This window comes from Dermacentor variabilis, chromosome 3 (assembly GCF_050947875.1).
Source record: "Dermacentor variabilis isolate Ectoservices chromosome 3, ASM5094787v1, whole genome shotgun sequence".
In the NCBI taxonomy this organism is placed as follows: Eukaryota; Metazoa; Arthropoda; class Arachnida; order Ixodida; family Ixodidae; genus Dermacentor; species Dermacentor variabilis.
The window spans coordinates 82,129,688-82,147,875 of NC_134570.1; the positions used below are offsets into that span (position 1 = coordinate 82,129,688).

The following is an 18,188-nucleotide window of genomic DNA, read 5'->3' on the forward strand; positions in this document are numbered from 1 at the left end:
TCGCAAGGGCGGCGCGTAGAACGCGCAACTGACAGGTCAGCAAAGCAAGTCACGAACGGTTGCGGAACGCAAAAGCAGCAGAACACGCGTCAAACGAAACAAACAAACAAAAAATGACGGGCAGCCTCAATCGCAGCTTCAGGCCACAGATTGACGCAGGAATGTCACGCCTATAGCGACACGATTCGAAACACTTCCGGAGGTTGCAGATCAGGCGACGCGCGCGGTGGTGGTGGTGGGGGGGGGGGGGTCTGTCAGAAAGCACGAACAACGCTAGCCACAAGTGTGTAAGGCTCGGAGAACTGGAATGAGTTTACTCGTATCACTGACTGTCACGCGACCTGCCGTGTATACCGCGCAGAAGGCAGAAAAAAAAAAGTTGGCGAGCTGTAATCTAACACACACACCCCTCCCCCACCCGGACAGGTTACTTGATGCTTGGCGGCAGGGACGGACGGCCGACAACACATACGAGTCTGACGCGTACTGCAATAGTGGCGTGACGAGCAAGCGTTAACAAAAGAAACACCACGTAACCCGTCTCCCCGACCCCACCTAACGCGATCACTTTTGTTTGAGCCTACGGCTGCCGCCTTAAATGCGCCCGCAGCACGCTGATAACGGAATTTATTTGGACTGCGTCGTAATCGTGAAAAGTCGCTGAAACAAAGCGACGTGAAAGTGGAATGAATGGCGACATTTTAGAGGACGGCAGGAAGCTATTAGAAGGATTGCGCTCCAAACACCAACCCAAAGCCAAGCAGCGACCTCTGGTGCGCATTATACAACCAACCACTGTACGGAAGCGGCCTAACTACTGTTCCCCATTTCGCAAGATGAATGCAACTTCCTATCTCGGCTTCCGGCAACAATACCTTCTAAGTGAAAACTTCCCCTTTTAAAGGATTACAAACGCGACTCGTCATCTAGGTCATCGCAGAGCAAGGCATTTAAGGTCAGTTCAACGACCAGAAAGAAAGGCTCGACTTGCGCATTTGAGAAATATGCCCTATCCCGAATCATTTTAATGCCGGAGCCGACGATATGGTTACCTTTAAATATCGCTTGATGCCGTGACTGCAAGGCTCAGAAAAAAAAATAATTGAAACAATGCTCAAGGTTGAAGAGACGCTAACACGTTACGAACTGCGCTGCCTTATGCGAAAGAGCGAAATTCTTTTCTTACACTAGTTGGCTTAAAGCTTCTTATTTATGTCCATCAAAGGTAGCACAAATAATGTTGCCGCGGACCCGAGACCTAGCAGTCCCGAATAAGGCGGTCTATTGTTCCACAGATTCCACAAACTCGTACGGCGATGAACAGAATTCCGTTAGCCGTGGGTGTCGCGCTATAATAGGACGAGAAACAAAAAAATTGTCCGCTTGAGCGTGGCACGAAAATATACAAATTAAACTCCATACAAACAGTTTTCCAGAAAAGAGACTTCGCAGTTTGAAAGTTTATTTGGGGTCAAAAGACGACCTCAAATGACGTCAAGCGGTTAGCACCGAAAGATATGTTATGCTATCCGCAAAACACCGAAGTGTTATAACGCGGCCATACACGGCGCTGCCCAAAACGGCGGACGCTTGCACGTGTCCGAGCAACCCACACGGGCCCGTCACTTTCGCTGCCTCTACCGTCCATAAGAAACCGTTCAAGGAACAGAGAATCGATTCCTGGAGATTACGCGGCGGCGGGCGCCAGGGCCAAACGCGAAAGCCGACGGATCCCCAACTCTGACGCCATCGCGGAGGAAAGGACGAGGCCATTCGTTCTCCGCGTCCTTCTGCGACGACGAGGATCGGCCGGAAAAGCGCGCCGCACATAATCATTCCGCGGCGACACGTCACGGTCACGAGCAGGGATGGCGGCGCGCAAAGGGGTACTCGCAAAAGCCAAGGATCGCGCGAAAGCGAGGACGCCGCCAACACAAACGGAACGAACGCACGCCGCGGCTTGGAGGAGGCGGGGGGAGGGGCCAGACGACGTCGTCCTTCGCGAAGAACGCCTGGCCGCCGCCGAAGAGGAGGAGGGAAAGGTCGAGTTTGAGAAAATGGCGGAACGCGAGAGGTTTCAGTTGTGCACCGTTAGATTTGAGAGTTAGTTTAAAACGCTGCAGATGAACACTTTGTCGGTTGGGACCGACAACGAATTCTTTCGATTTTCTATTTGCGTGAATTCCGCTCTAACATGACTAATGGAAGAGAAAAAAATGCTACCAGAAATTCTGAGGACTGCCTACTAATGCGCAAGCATTTTTTGGCTCGGCTTCTACTACGCTTTCGCTCGCTTATTTAGCTAGTGCATGTTTACCCACCGCATTTAAGGATCGAAAGAATGCTTGCGCATTAGTAGACCATTCTCAGAATTTTTGTTGCGTTTTTGTTGCTGATGTCTATACTGCTTCGACCATATCGTAGCGTTCGAAGCACAACTAGATCCCATACAATCCCCGAGATTGCAATATTATTTTTCTGCATTTTGTGCAATGTTTTCTTCGGAATCAGACAACCTACATTTATTCTCTAGAGGCTGGGAACCTGCTTCTTCGCTTTGAATGTCTCGTTGATGCGTTGCTGTAGCTGCTTGTTCATCTCCGTCATCCTTCTTTCTCTTCTGCGCTAGTTCGAGCGTACAGAGTACGGGTCGGTGGATACTGCAGTATGAAATGTACTTCAGAATCCCGAGCATCAAGGCGTCTCATATAGACTTGATCGATCACACCAACCTGTATGGAAGTTGGAATGTCTGTCGGTCGCATGGCGAAGCTTGAAGACCTCTTCTATTCCAAGAACCAGCTATTTACAGGCCTAGAAATGTGTATGTTGAAATCGCCCGCCATAATCATTGGAATAGTTCGTTCTTGAACAGGGTTGCAATGCGAAACAAAACTACTGGACTGTAGGGAACTAAGGATATGTAAACCTCTTAATGTCCGTTTGACTTGAACCGACTGTGATGTAAACTGCGGCCAAAGAAACCTTCACTCCCGTGAATGTAATGTGGCTCACACAGGCATATCCTATGCGAGAACGAGCAGTAGTATCCTCTTCAAACTTCGAGCTGCACTGGGCTCATGATAAGGTGGATGACAGGTCTGTTGTGGGTAATTCTTTGAAATCTTTGGATTGGAAGTGCTTCATCAACTCACATTTCCAAAAGAGCCAAGGCTTGGTTGAGAAATGATCCTGTTCAATGTCTGTAGCATGAGCATTAATTAAGGGATTGGTTGTTGAAGGAGAGCAGTGACATCCCACCTTTTGCTTTGGCCTCACTGTACATGGCCTGAAGTTTCACTTTGTCCAAGCATTGCACTTCAGAAACGAAAATTCTGTCATTGCTTCCTTTGTGTGATGAAATGTGAAGACATACTTGGAATTTGTGATGAAGTCCTTCCAAGCTGGTTGCTCTTGAACGAGCAACGTAGACAAGTTTAAGAGGGTGAGCCTTCTCATGGTCATATACGACTTCCTTGCAAGTTGCTTCTTGTGAATGCTAATGGCATTAGCCTGAACAAAAGGGAAGTGCTTCTGTTTCAAAGACAAGCCACAATTGGAGTAGGCCAAAGGTGATTGCCCTACTTGCTACCAGGAACCCAGGAAGCGTCCACATGAGGCAGGGGGAGATGATACTTCGCTCTGGTTATAGAACCAGTTGAAGTTCCTGGGAATCTGAACCACAACCGTTGAATCTCATCAAGGTCCTTGTCCCTATCAATGTCAATTTACTGCAAGGTTGCAACACAACCACAGGCCAAACCATACATCACATCAATGTTAGTTGTGAGCATATAAGGAGCTCCAACTTTTGAGAGCAATCTTGCTTGGAAGGCCTGCCAAATCGCAAACCTCCATCTTGTTAACTTTACCATTCACATCCTTTGAGTCTTTGGTCTGCTTACTTGATCTGTGGCACTCAAAATCACAATCGAATCTTTGCACTCTTACAAGGCTGAAGCATTGAATATTTTGACTGCAGCATTGCTATAGAAGATCTCAGTGCCATTGGGGCACTTTTCAGCAGCTTCTTGGCGTGTCGTGAAACGCGATTCAATCATCTTTACTTCTTCTGGAGCAAGAGCCTCACTATCTCCAAGTTTGGCAAGAATGGTTGAGAATTACGCGTCCTTTTGTCTTGAAAACTTTGACCAAAGGATGGTAAGCAAGTGTCTTCCAGGGATGCATGGTTTGAAGATCACTAACCAATTGTCTTCACCCAAGTCTGTACACTTCTGTAGACTGGACTAGTGGAAGCTGCCTAAGATTACAGGTACCTGTAAAGGCCATGCACAAGTCTCTTCGAATGTGCCGAAGGTTACTGTCAACCATCAAGAGTAGTTCCGATCCTATAAAAATTCTCATTCACGACAAAGCACTTACCATTCACAAAGGTGTGGCGATAAGTATTAACATTACTTGAACTCAAGGCAGAATCTTCAGAGCACATGGAGCAAATCTTGAGAGCAGAGGGAATAGTTACACCGCCAACTGTTGTAGCTGCCTTTCCCGTTGCAGCTTCGACTACATATGCATTGTGAGGACTACTAGGCATTGTGTATAGCCGGTTGTCTCTATCAGTAAGTGAATGGTAAATGTTTAGCCACAACCTGCTGCATCAGTAAAGAAAATCTGGATGAGAGCTAGATTGGGAAGTAGTGATCTATGAAGTACTTTATTTTTATTTCTAATGTTTTTACTTCCATTTATTTACACAGCCTGTTCCTTATTTGCGAGTCGCATGGCGGCGTGACAGTCAGCTGCTGACATGATTTCATCCCTTGTTTTAACAGTACAACACCTGCGAAGTCCCACTCCACTATTAGATATTTGTACCAAGTCCACATTCCCTCGCTGGCAAATCTGGATTGGAACTTCCTTTGTTTCTTGAACGTTAAGGAGGTCCCTCTCCTGAAGGATGTCCCAGCAAATTTCCCTCAAAGTAAGACTTTTGTTGAGTTAGTTCATTGGTTTTCTCTTCAAATATGATCCTGTAATCCCTCAGAATGTCGGCTTCTTTCTTGAAAGGGTAGATTAGCAGAACAATTTCTCGCTGGCAGTTGTCCACGTTCTCTCAGCGGTTGTTTGAGACTGTTCTCTGTGACAGTACATGTTAATAATGCCTTGATTTGTGTAATTTGGAGCAAAGTCTGCCAAGCACAGCTGGTCCAGTTCTGAAGGGCAGTCTTCATACTTGTCAATCAATTTCAATTTCCGCACGTTAGTGGACATGTCACTCCCGTCCTCCAGTTGCCGGGCGGTCTTGCGAACCCTCACCCGTTCTTCAGGAAGCATTGTAGGAATGAAAACTTCCCAACTGCACAATGACATGTGTTGATAAAACAGAACCCGTGCAGCTTCCTGGCAGCTCATCTCTACACCATTCAGTACACAAATGCCTAACACAGCCTAAAGTTTGTTCACGCTCAAGTTTGGCTCTTTCTCGGATTTTTTTCAAGGCCTTGTGCAGGTTTGAGAAGCCTCAGTTGGACTTGTTAATGTAGGCTGCAACATAGGTACCACACGAATGAGCATCGACCATAAGCTGCAACTCCATTCTGGAACGAAGCACGGATGCAATCCAAGGGTTGAAGGCATTCACAAGTTTCTCTGCTGGCAAGCAGGAGTGAGGATTCTCGTCTCCTGCTGCGGCCAGAAGCGAGCGCTGAAATAACACTTGTTCGGTCTTATCCGGCTTGCAGCAAATGAAGGTGTGGCAATGAATCTGACATCAAGGTCTCTCAAGCAATGTTGTGTCCAATGAAGTCAGCGAGTCCATTAACTCTACTGAACGTGGCATATCATTCCCGAGCTCTTCTGGTTCAAGCCAGAGCAGAATGCGAGTGCGAATGCGGCCTCATTGTTTGAAGTCTATTCTCTTGAAGTAGTTCACAATGTAACTGTATCCAAATGGTGACATCCCAGGGTTGCTCAAGATTGACACGATGACCCGAAACTTATCGAAGTACACAGCACAAGCTACTGGATCACTGCTGAGCAGATCTGCCCTATACAGAGCATGCATGTCCTCCCCCTTTACCCAATCTTCTGAGTTGTATGGATGTTGAATCCTTTCAATAATTTCCAGGAGATGTGGATTGTGAAGCACAGACATGCTTAATGTCGCGAAGACTGTGGGTTTGCCAAGTTATCGAATCATAGCAAACAGTTTTGAATGCCTCTGACGAAGGCCAAGTCATGATTGACTCCTGCCAATGTTTTTTTGCCATACCACAGCTCTTTTTTTCTCCTTTTTTGTTACGACCTTGATGCAGCGACGGTGACATCAATTTTTTTTTGTAACGCCACCAATTATCTACTATTACACATTATTATAACTATTACATGTGTTAACTTGATCAATTATGTATTTATTTTGCAGATATAAGGCGTCACAGGACCGCCAGATTTTGCTGGGTACTCTCCAAACAATGCTTGCGCATTAAAGGGTGCCCAATGTTAGGACAGGGGTTAGCAGCACTAGCCAAGATGCAAGAAACAAGGTCAAAAAAAGCCTGGTTACTTCACCGTGTCAAGGTCGCCACAAAAAAAAAAAAAGGGGGAACAGAAAAGGAAAACTTAACAAACGTAATCATACCACTGTGATAGTGTAACAAGCTAAGAATAGTTATTACAACATTATTTTCTCGTGACACACACCAAGCCAAGCCAAAGAATGCTTACACATTACTAGACAATCGTCAGAATTTCCTTGGCATTTTCTAACACTATACCAATCATCTACTATCACACTATTGTAACGGTTACAGGTGTTAACCTGACCAATTGTGCATATTATTTTGCAGATATAGGGAGTCACGGGGCGGACAGATGTTGCTGGGGCACTCGGAAAAGTGTGCTTACGCATTAAAACAAAGAACAAACTTCCGGTAATTGATTGCACCGAAACGCCTGAGTCAGTGTGACGTCACGGGTTTCAACAGGATCCTCTTGTACTCGGGTCATTGTGCCTGGGTACAAGTGTCAAGTTCAGCCTCTGACGCCTTCAGAACACAATGCAGATTATCTTTACCGACTACAAATACAAAAGCTCTCACTGACAGTGGAAATCAATGACGTCACGGCTTGCCAGTTCTTCGTGCTTGCGTCTTTTCTGGGTCACCAACCATCTTCAAGCGGTAAATGGTAAGGTAATTTAATTTATAACACTGATGAAGTGATTCTATTTAGTGTCCTTGTCTTATTGCTTCTTTTTTTTTAAGTGATAATAAAAACAGTACGGGGAGGCTCGGCGAAAAGAAAGATTAACTTTCGTCTCTTAAAAGCGAGACATAGCTGTAAAAAAAGAAAGAAAAAAACGCTAAATCAATTCCACCGAGCGGTGTGCAAAACAAAGATCACGACGCCAGCGTAACTGCCAAGAACGTGCTCCCCCCCCCCCCCCCCAACACCCAAGAAGTGCCGTTAAGACCAGCGAAACACGCAAGCTGTCCGCGCCGCGACCACTTATATAACGACACGCTTATCATAACGACGTCGCGCCGAACGCGGATCCCAGTCGATGAATAAACATGGCAGGCCTTCGGAGCAGACGGCGAAAACGCGGCACAGGCCGCTGCCAACACAGGGCCGGAAACTAGCAAGCAGCAAAGCTCATTTAGCCGATTACACAAAACGTGACAATTTACAAAGACCTTGTTCGCATACCGTTACGGTCTGTTGTTGCGGGTAACCATACCACAACACGAAATGTGAAAGGCTAGGCAGGCAAGGACTTGCGATGAGAACGCGGTGAACTGGCGCTGCGTTATCGCATTTTGTATTCGCTTCCACGTCATCGAAACTAACGTGTTCCTCCACGCGAGCTCCATAGTTCGCAACTTGAATTAACGGTACAGGTGTAGTGTTGAGCGAACCGGCAAAGAGCGCTGGCAACAAGTGCGGGCGCCAAAGTGTGCGCTAAGCGCCACGAGAAAAAAAAAAAAAAGAAAAAAAGCCGTCGAGCAACAAACACCATCACAATGCATCGGCCGCTCCGATCGGGTTCCCCCGGGCCCCAGCAATGTTATACGCCTCACCACCGATTATATATAATACTGCTGCGCGCGTGCCAAACAGTGGAAGCGAGGTAGTTAAGTAGTTACTAGCGCGTGTCAAGGTTCCTGCACTCGCTTTTACCCAGGGCTTCGGCGCATGCGCATAACAGTAATAGCGATGATTGGCTGCTAGCCGCGATATACGGTAACAATGCGGTGACGGCCGTATTTCAATGAACTATCGTTTTCACACGTGGCCCTAACGTGGTCCGATCACTGAATCTCGACTCGCTTCCTCCAACCGACCTTCGAAATTTATGCTAGGCTCGGCCATTAGTAATAACGTTATCGCGACGATGTATCCACATCGTGGGTTGTTACCAGTAGGACCCGACTGCCCGGGGCCAGTCGGCGGACTAAAGTCGACATGCAGAAGCGACGTAGTAACCACCGCGAAGACTAGAACAATGCGCGCTTTGCCGGTAACAGATGCGGGTGTTCTTAATCGCCGTGCTGACAAGCGGACATGATTGAAGCGTCACGCGAAGTTTTCAGATACCATTATTTTGTCCAGACGCAATGGGGCGGCGTTATCGCGGCAGCAAAGGCTAACGTCAGCAAAGAGGCCGAAGTAACGCCAATGTCCAGATAACAGAAAATTATCAGGAGAGCGCCGCCAGACTTTATTGCACGCACCCAAGAGAGATCGCGCAGATCCAATTTATCTGACAGTCTCGGAAGCTGCATCTCGGCTACGGGGGGGGAAGGGAGGGGGGCATAACGCTGTCCTCTGGATTACTTCACTGACTGATAAAATAACCGAGGGAGATAACAAAGGGGCTTTACTTCCTATGTGTGCCTTCTTCTACACCAAGGAAAGCCAACAGCAACTACAAAGAGCAACAGTAGCTGAAAGTTAGGAAGGCATTACAGCGTGTTTAATCGTTTCATTCGCGAGAAAAGGCATGACGAAAACGGTCCAAAAAAAAAAAAAGGGGGAATAAAGAGAACATGCGGCGGCTGCTGCAGCAGCAGCAGCAGGGTGTCGCACCCGCGACATCTCAAAGCTCTACAATACGCCAGGGCAGGCGCGTCGGTGCCTGCATGTCCATTCTGTGTGCACCAAATGCGGCGGAGGGAAACAAAAAATCGCCCGATTCCCGAAGTTGCGAAGGTGACACACAACTCTCTCCCAACGGATACACTGTAACACCGATAAACCAGAGGATCGATATCGTCGAACGAACAGCCCGCGCGAAGGTGAAAGCAAACTGAAGGATCGAATGTTCCATTACTACGAGTGGCAGCGAAGACGCGCACTGAGAGGTGACGACACAGGGCGCTTAAACGAGAATTTAATGCGGGGTAAATTGATTTTTCATGCACTCTCAGTGCACAGTGCAAAACGGGAGAGCAAATATTACCATTCCGCGGCCTTTCATGCATTTTTTTTTTTTTCAGTTGCGCTTGCGTCAACGTGGAAACTGCAGTCATCGTCGTCTCGAGAGGAACGTTCAGCTTTGAAAACCCGTTTCGCAAACGTCGTGCAAGCATCCGGTTCGGGATTATTCGATCGGGCCTAAACTTGGAGCACGCTCGCATTATACAAGGCCCGTATACAAATGCTAACATTAACGCGCTTGAGACAATTTCGAAGAATCGCTGCGCGATTTACCTTCTCTGCACACGGTCGCCAGTCTTCAGTTTCTTCAGTTATGTAATCTAACCTGGTTTACTTCGTTCCCATCCCGGCGTTTGTGTTGTTTTTTATTGTTTAATCCGAAGGTCGACCCTACAGCGTACTTACGTTCTGTATCTCTGTTTACGTCCCACCGCACTCGTCACACGTACACCCGCATTTTGCAAGAACAACAAAGGTGTATAAATTATTCTTTCTACATACAGTGACTAGAACGATATGTCACCTGACCCCGCCCCCCCCCCCGTTATCTATTGGACCGTTGAATGTATCCTACTTAAATTAATTTCCATCCAGTTTCCTTTTCGTTTCACTGTATAATTATCTCTTTTTGTACCTGACTTCGCATAATAATGCGTACACTATTTCTGTCTGTCCACTTGCAAGGTAATATCAATCACATGTAATATTTCACTGTTGATTTTTTGCGCTTTTGGCAATTTGACATTTTGTCTTCGGTTATTTATTACTTTCGCTATTGTTGGTTACTGCTGTATCGTGCTTTGTTTATTGTCACTCCTGCTTAGGTCATATGGGCTGCAGAATTTCTATTTAACAAAAAAAGAATTAAGCACTTGAAATGGTCTTAGAGAAAACTAACCAGATTTCCATGAAATGTGTTACAAGAAAAAAACAGTCAATCTGTACTGACCCACTGTAAGAAATTTAGGTAATCAAACATTCTGAAAACTGCCCCCCCCCCTCAAAATTTGGAAAGCGTAACGAAAGTCACAAGCGTGTGACAGCAAAGCGCACGCAAGTCTTCCGATGCATTTCAACGCAAATTCAGCGTGTTAAGCACGGTTTCAAGCTAAACCACATTCCCGAAACGCAAGCAACTGAGGTCACAGATGGATGCGACGTGTAATGCATGGGCAAATTTTGTTTTTGAAGCTCGCGCAGCATGCATCTGAGCAACAACAGATCGGCTGGCGTTTTGGTCGCGTTGCTAGAATGTCGCGAACCCGACCTTTCGGTTCCGGAGCATAAACATCGAGAGCACAAATATGCGGGACTACCAATAACTACAATGCCGACTCAGTCTGAACGCGACAAATGTCGCTCAAGTCGGTTCAGCTGTCTGCCTAAAACAGCAGCTCCGCGCACCACACACCTGTCTGAACAGCGACGCTCGAGGGCGGACGAACGGGCGAGAGCCCGTTTGAAAGGCAAATCAGATAAAGCGTTATCTCGCCGAAAGTTAACGGGGAGCGTTTCCGCACAGCGCGTGGCAACAGCCAGGAGGGACACGCCGTTATCGAGTGAAGCTTTGCTCGTCCGACGTGAGTCCGCGAGATAAGATCGCACGCAAGTACAGACACATAAGCCCTATCGACGAGGACTCTGGGACCTCGCGAAATCGGCCACATACACAACATGCACACCCGACTACGACCGAGAGGGGGAAAAAAGGTTGCAGACGACTACCGTGACCGACCTAAACGAACAAAATGCGCAAAGCAAGCAACGAACACACACACACACACACACACACACACACACACACACACACACACACACACACGAGGTCCAAAACAGACGCGACACGAACGAGTCCAGCTGCGTCGGCTCCACGCCAAGACAAAAGGAACCAGGGAACAAAAGGCTATCAGTCCGACCTCGCTCTATCGCGCACCGCGGGGCTACTGTGTAGTGTGGCGATAGTCCAGAATTGACGAGCGAAACCGGCGTTATTTGCCCTTGCGAAGCGGCTGACCTACAGACAGGAAAATGACACGTAAGCCCCACTACGTTCATTGTGCCGCATCGTATGACCGACCTAAAGGGATAAAGGTAAAGAAAGATGACCACGTAAGGAATAAAAAGAAAAAAACGGATGCCTTCGCGTGCATGAGGTCACGTTCTGCGATAGCAGCGATTCTAGGGCCCGATAAACAGAACAGAAATGAGTGGCCTGCCGCACCTCGTGCGCAAAGTACACCGTACTAGCGCTTATCGCACACATAAGCGAACGCCAATTCGCTATCTTGTTGCTTCTCGCACTTTCCCGCTGGGCAAGCGGACACAGATAACACCCTTCAGGACCTCAACGATAAAGGCCACGGCCCCGTTTTAATTTGGGCGATAAGAGAAAAAAAGTACTGCGCCAGACATGCCAAAAGACCGCTTTGCCCAAGATAGCGGGACTGCTGAAGCACTAGAACTAGTACGTTTTCTTTGCGAGTTTTTTTTTTTTTTTTGTTCTTCGCGAGATGAACACAGTCACGAGCCGGTGAAGCTCAGGCGACGTGGCTACTACGACTGTGCCACAGTCCCGTAATGAACCGGTCACTTAATAAAGTACCGTGTTAGGGTCGAGGTACCACCGATGGCAACAGCGGGCCGTTCCGAAGGGGGATATCTTATCCTTGCACGGACCACTACCACGTATACCATTAACTGCGCACGCACGTACGCGCGCCAAAAATTAAAAAAAAAAATTGAAAAGCAACCACAAGAAAAAAAAAAAAAAAAAGAAGCGACGCGCGTGCCGGCACCGAGAGCGCTCAATCATTGCACAGCATGCGCAGGGCACAACAGGAAGCGAAGGGTCATTTTTCACGTGCCCTCGCTCGCACACGGCTCAGCAGGAAGAAGAGATCCCCACATGGCGATCCGCAAAGGGGATAAACGTTGGAAGAAATCGCCCGCACCCGGACGAAGAAACACATTCACAGCGGCGACTAAATCGATTTACAAGTACACGCACGGCGCAAACAGAAGCCGCGACAACCAGGGAAGCATACACACACACGCACGCACATTCCGCCACAACACGTGACCAACCTTTACGACGAAGCGATAAGTCGAAAAAAACACCATCGAGGCCTCCGCTACAAATATTGTTAGACTCATCCTGGTAATCGACACTAACAAGCGACGAATTTAGGAGCCTACTAGCACGTTCGGTACCAACGTGGTTAACTTATCCCTAAAGTCATAAGGCAGAGTTGACTGACACAATATCGTATGCTATCAAGATAACAGGGCGGTCATTGATGGAAGAGGAAACGCTGCGATGAACTTCACCTTTCTAGAAGCCCCGACAGCGGTTGCAGCTCAAGGTTTGAAAGCACCGCTAGAGAAGACTAAGTGAAAACAGCGTGAAGCGAAATTCCTAGCTCAGCCTGCTTCGTGACAACCAAACCAATACGGAATCCTGCGTCACTCGGCCGCGCCGCCGTCAAGGTTACACCTTCCTCGGATGGAATGACGCGACGGGTGCAGAGAGAGCGGGCCCTACAAGCAGCGCTGGGCGTGCACCCGGTTCCCTTCGCCAAAAAGGCGCGCACGCATCAAGCGTTATGATTATTAACAGTACTTCCCACACGGGGCAAGTTGCGTGGCAGGTAAGACAACCCACCACCGACAGCCGAGCGTCCCTCCAAGAGAGGAGGCCAACGCCGACAGAATAAAACGAAAAAGCTAAACCGGACGAACGGCACGCAGACACGATCGAGGGAGGAACAAAAAAAAAAAAAAAGAAGCAAATGAAAAAGGATACACGAAGTGGCGCGGCACAACGAAAAGATAAACAAAAAAGAGAGAAAGAACCGGTAAAAGGAGGAGGCACGTACGACGACGACAGCAGCAGCGAGCGCTGCCAGGCGAGCTTGCGAAAGCGTCGCGCACGAGAGTGAGAGAGAGAAAAGAAATGACAGAAAAACCACTCGCGCCAGGCCCGCGAGCCCCCACAGAGCACCTGCTCGGGAAGAAAAATCGATAGTCCGGAATTCCCCCTTCTCCCCCACACAACCACCCGTAGAGAGAGGGGGGAGCTCTTTTTGTACGCTCGCATACTGCCCTCGAGCGGCGCACGGACTGACGCAGCGTTTTCTTTCTTTATCTCTCCTTCCTGCCCGGCAGCGTACCGCAGTTTTTACTTCTTTACGTCTCGGTCCGGGCTGTAACTAGCTTTCTTTCGAGCACGGCGTGTTGGTTCCGTTTGGCTGCTTCCTAACCCCTTGGTTAACCTGGGACCTCAGAACGAACGAGACCGGCAATCGCGATAATGAGACGCTTGTAGTATACCAAGCCAGTGCTGGTGTAGACATACGCACTACCACGGCGGAGGGGAGCAGGGGCCCCCGTCCCGCTTCCAATGCGTCAGTCGCGCGGCGTGACGGCCAGACTAGCGAACGGACACGGCCAACAGAAAGCAAAGCGAGTCCCCCGCCGCAACACGAGAAGAGTGGCAGGCCACGCCGCCAAGACACGAGCAGCGCCGTCCCTGACGTCGAAGGTCTTTTCCGGACAGCGGCAGGGCGGGCAGCCAACGCGGTGTACGAGGAGGAAGCGAGCAAAGCGCCGGAGAAGAAACGACATCGCGGCTGGATGCTGCGGCGGAGCGAGCAATGCCTTCTTGGATCCCAGCCTGCTCCCCCCCTCCCCCGTGAGAAGCGGCGGCGAGACGTTTAGAGGTTCACCCCTCGGGCGAAGGAGTTAGGAGAGCAGGTCCGCACGCTTGCTTGGCAAGGCACAGCGGCGGCAGCATCGTCCCCCCCCCCCCCCCCCCCTTTCAACCACGGCCAGTGTTCGCGCGACCCAATTTCGGCCCGTGGAAGCTGCGAGCGCAGTACTACGTACGCTCTAGCGGCGCGGCCCGTAACGGTGAAAGATGGCGGCCGGCCCCGCGAGCAGCGCTGGCAACAAGAAAGAAGCAGCAGCGACGGGCCGGGAAGTAGGTGAATCGGCAGCGGAAAAGAGAAATAAAAGACAGCAAGCCGCGCTCGGACAGGGCCGCCCTCAGCCGGCGTCGGACGATGGGCAATGCCAGACGAGGGATCGCTGTTTCGTGCAAGCACGTCATTCTTACTTTTTCTTTCGGAGCGGGGTTCCAGCAACGGGACGGAGAGAGCGCTGACAAGAGAGAAATGAGAAGGGGGTTCGGATGAGATGGCCTACCTTGTGACGGGCGCCGTGCTGTGCCAACAGGCCGTACTTACAGACCCGCGAGCATTTCCGAGCAGCTGACGTCGCCTTGCAGGCAGACTCGAGCACGTTATCCTTCGAAAGTAAGGCGGCTCGACCCTCCAGAGCAAGACCAGCGATGTGAAACTCTCTATAAACAACCATCCCGCCGAACGAGGCTCGTCGGCCCAGGCACAGGGCTCTTAGAGCACATTCTCTCCACAGAAGCGGCGGTGTATCCAACATCGGAAGCCGCTCGGGCGACAGACACTGCGTCGGCGGCACGGCGGGCGCAGTGGGTGGGATGCTTACAGGGCAAGGTGCTGGTGGTGGGGTGCCGGCTGTGCTGCGTACAAGTGTCCCGCAGGCAGCGTCTTCACTTTGCTCATGATGGCCGGGCGCGGGCAGCGTGCGTAGACTCCGGCGACATGGCGCCGCTGCTCTACCGACGAACCACGACTGTGCAGCACAGCCTAGCCCGTGCGTGCTTCGAGGGGAGCGAGAAGGCGGCAGTGGGGTGGGGGGGGAGAAGAAGGCCGACGAGAGCGAGCGGCGGCGGCAGCCAGCGCAACGCGCGCTCCTCTCCTCCCTCCGGCGGCGAGTCAACGAACGCGAGCAACGGAGGCCAGGTCCACGCCGAGGCCTCGAGGGGGAGGCCGGCGGTTGAGCGCGCGCTCGGCGCGGCGTGCCGCCGCCGCGGCAGCAGCAGCTCCAAGGATGCCTCCCTCTCCCTTCTCATTGTTCCGCTAAGGTCAGGGACTCGGGCCCGTCGCCGCGCGCTTCCCACTTCGCGCGTTCGCGCGAACTGTCGTAGTTCGGCAGGGCTGCCCCCCCCCCCTTGCAGAAGCCCCCCTCTAGTAGAGCTAGTTCTCGAGGCGCCGGGTAGTGTTAGCAAGGCGCCAGCAACAGGAGACTGCAACGACAGTGCAGTTAGTAGTAGCAGTACATAACACTGTTACCAGCTCCGCTCTCCTGCCCCCCTCCATCGGCGCGTGCGGGGCTCCCCTTCAAAGGCAAGCGACCGACCGACAATCACTGCAGGGAACCCTCTCGCACTTGCACCTCACGGCCCGAGGAAGGAAGAGGCAAAGAAGGAAGTGAAAAGCGCCCCACAGAGGTGCGAGCCGGAAAGGAGGCGACACACAAAAAAGCCTTTCACGCATCGCAACCTCACGGTGGGATGCGGTGCTTTCGCCCCACCCATAGTTTGTATTCTTTGCTCTCGCACTTCGTAGAAGCGGGGGGTTCCCACATCACCGCTAACCCAGTGGTACTGCCGTTTTCTTTATGTGAATGTATGTTTCAGTTTTGTTTATTTTAAGCTATCCATGCAAGTCCCTCCCGTTTTACTATGTCCCCCTTCCCTACGCTCCTGTAACTTGACCTCCACGGGCGACCTCTGACGTAATTGCGGCAAGACCCCGACGCTCCTTACAACCTCACCCCGCGAGTTGCCACCAGCCAGCCAACAAGAAAGAATGAGAAAGATGTGCCCCGGGCGGAGAGCGATCCGATGGGAGGAAGAAGGTATCGCACCAAGCGGTGCGCGCGCAGACTCGCGGCCCGCAACGGAATCGAAGAGAGCGGAAGCGGCGCCGTACGCGCGGCAACGACAAACAAACAAGCGACGCAACCGACGATGTCGTCCCAAAAACAAGTGGGGACGGGGTCACGCAGGGTTCATTCACGTCACCCTCCTCGCCCAACCGCAAAAAAGAAACGCAAGCAGCGAGGGGAGACGACACTCCATCGTAAGCTCGGCCGTGCGAAACAAAAGAACCAGCTAGCGACACGGTGAATCCGCCTAGGCCCCTCGCTTCCTCTACTCTCGCCGCGCCAGCGTAACGTTACCCAGCGTCCGCCTGCGCTGTCCCTTTCCGCGAAACGACAGCGAAGGCTCTTGATCGCGCCACGAGAACAACACGCGGACGCCGTAGGCAAGGATGTCTTCACGGAGTCGTCCGCCTGACAGGACGCACCGGCCCAAACGGGAACACTGCCGTCGTGAGAGTCAAAGAAAGTCACCTACCTCCGCCCAGAAATCGGTGCGGCGCGACTTTTCTTGGACCGCTCACTTTCGCGGAGAACCGTCACGCATTGCGTGACGCCGGCCGGTCTACGCCCGCTGGTTCAACCGATCGGCGTTCAATCGCTATAGAACAGTACCGTGCGACTGTGGTGTAAAACAGACCTCATTGTTGACGAGGTAGTCTGAATAATTATTCCAAGGCGGCGGCAGCTGCACGGCGGCTTAACACACCCGCAGCCGCCGTCCGGCCAATGACTCCTCGCAAGACGCGGCACTACACACTGCTGCCGCGGCGGATGCGAATGCGTTCACGCACGTAGCACAACGAAACGTCAAGCTCGCAAAAATGAACGGCGCCACTAACCAGGCACAAGCAGAAGAACGCACACTAGGTTGGCCCTAAACGAGGAAAGAAGAAGCAAATAAAAGGTAGGAAGCACGGATGGCATCACAACGCCAGCGTCCTTGCCGCAGCTAGCGAACGCGAGCGTCCGAGCAAGCAAGCAACCAATGCTCCCCTCGGGATTTCATGCCGAACGAGCTTTCACTTCTTTAGAGCGCACCGCTACTACTGCCCACGCACGCGCACAAAGGCAGCGGGAAAGCCTACCTACCTACTATACACGGCCGGCCGGGCGCAGCGAGCGAGAAAGGATTACGGGGGTCGCGTCCATTATGTAGGAGAACCGCTCCTATTTTTGAAAGAAATGCAACGCCGGCCCGCCTTCGGCCGCTCGCTTGCTTCAAGAGCGGCGGCATTCGGCGCACAGTCACTCGTCGTCGGCGCCGTGCGTGCGCACCCTTTCCCGGGCGTCCCATTTCGAGCAAAAACAACCCTCGCTTTCTCTCTCTCTCTACGGCAGAAAAAAAGGGCAGAAGCCCGCGTGTGGTTCCAGAATAGCGTTGCGGGGCATGTGCTCGCTCGGCCGTGTCGAGACAGCGCCGAAAAAACTCGACCGGTATTATAGAGGCGGGGAAGGAAAGAAACAGAAGATGGAAGGCAACCAGAGAAGGTGGGCGACACTTTCGCCGCCCGGCCAGCAGATGCGAAAGTGAGGTCATCCCAGACCCGAAAGCAAGAGCGCATCGAGGAAGGCGGGATTGGGTGGTAACACGCGCGTAGTAACCCCGTTTTCGTTCGCGGGGATCCGCGAGGAAATTTTCCGTCGAGAGGACAAAAAAAAAAATAGAAAGAAGTGAATAAATAAAATACGCCAGTCACCGAAAGTGGTCGCCGCCCAGATTAGGCAAGTCGACGCGCGTTTCACGGCTCTCCTTCGGTAACACTCGACTCGCCGCGGGTTGAACTTGCTCCAGTTTTAACACGGCAACGGCTACCGACCACGGCCTCCGGCGCCGCGCTAGGGCCACTGAAAGGGCATGCGGGGGGCTCTTTCCCAAAACGACGGCCTGTTACGGAAACTTTAGTCGTAGCGGAAGAGTCCGTCCGTACTGCGTATGGCTGAACGCTGCCGTGGTAACTAACGGCGAACGCAATTCAGGAAATCAATAAATGAACGAACAAATAATTCATTGACAGGATGGCTCATTG

The 18,188-nt window shown here is 51.1% G+C and overlaps 1 protein-coding gene across 3 annotated transcripts in view; it reads right to left on the reverse strand.

Moving 5' to 3' along the window:
- LOC142575965 (uncharacterized) overlaps positions 1 to 18,188 on the reverse strand; it is a 71,768-nt gene that overhangs the window by 43,756 nt on the left and 9,824 nt on the right. The window contains exon 1 of one of the 3 annotated variants that reach the window (XM_075685815.1): positions 14,920 to 15,114. The exons of the other annotated variants lie outside the window; for them this stretch is intronic. Within the exon in view, the coding sequence (XP_075541930.1) occupies positions 14,920 to 14,996 (77 nt within the window). The 5' untranslated portion in view covers positions 14,997 to 15,114. Of the gene's footprint in view, positions 1 to 14,919; positions 15,115 to 18,188 lie in introns of those variants that run through there. 3 annotated transcript variants of the gene reach the window in all.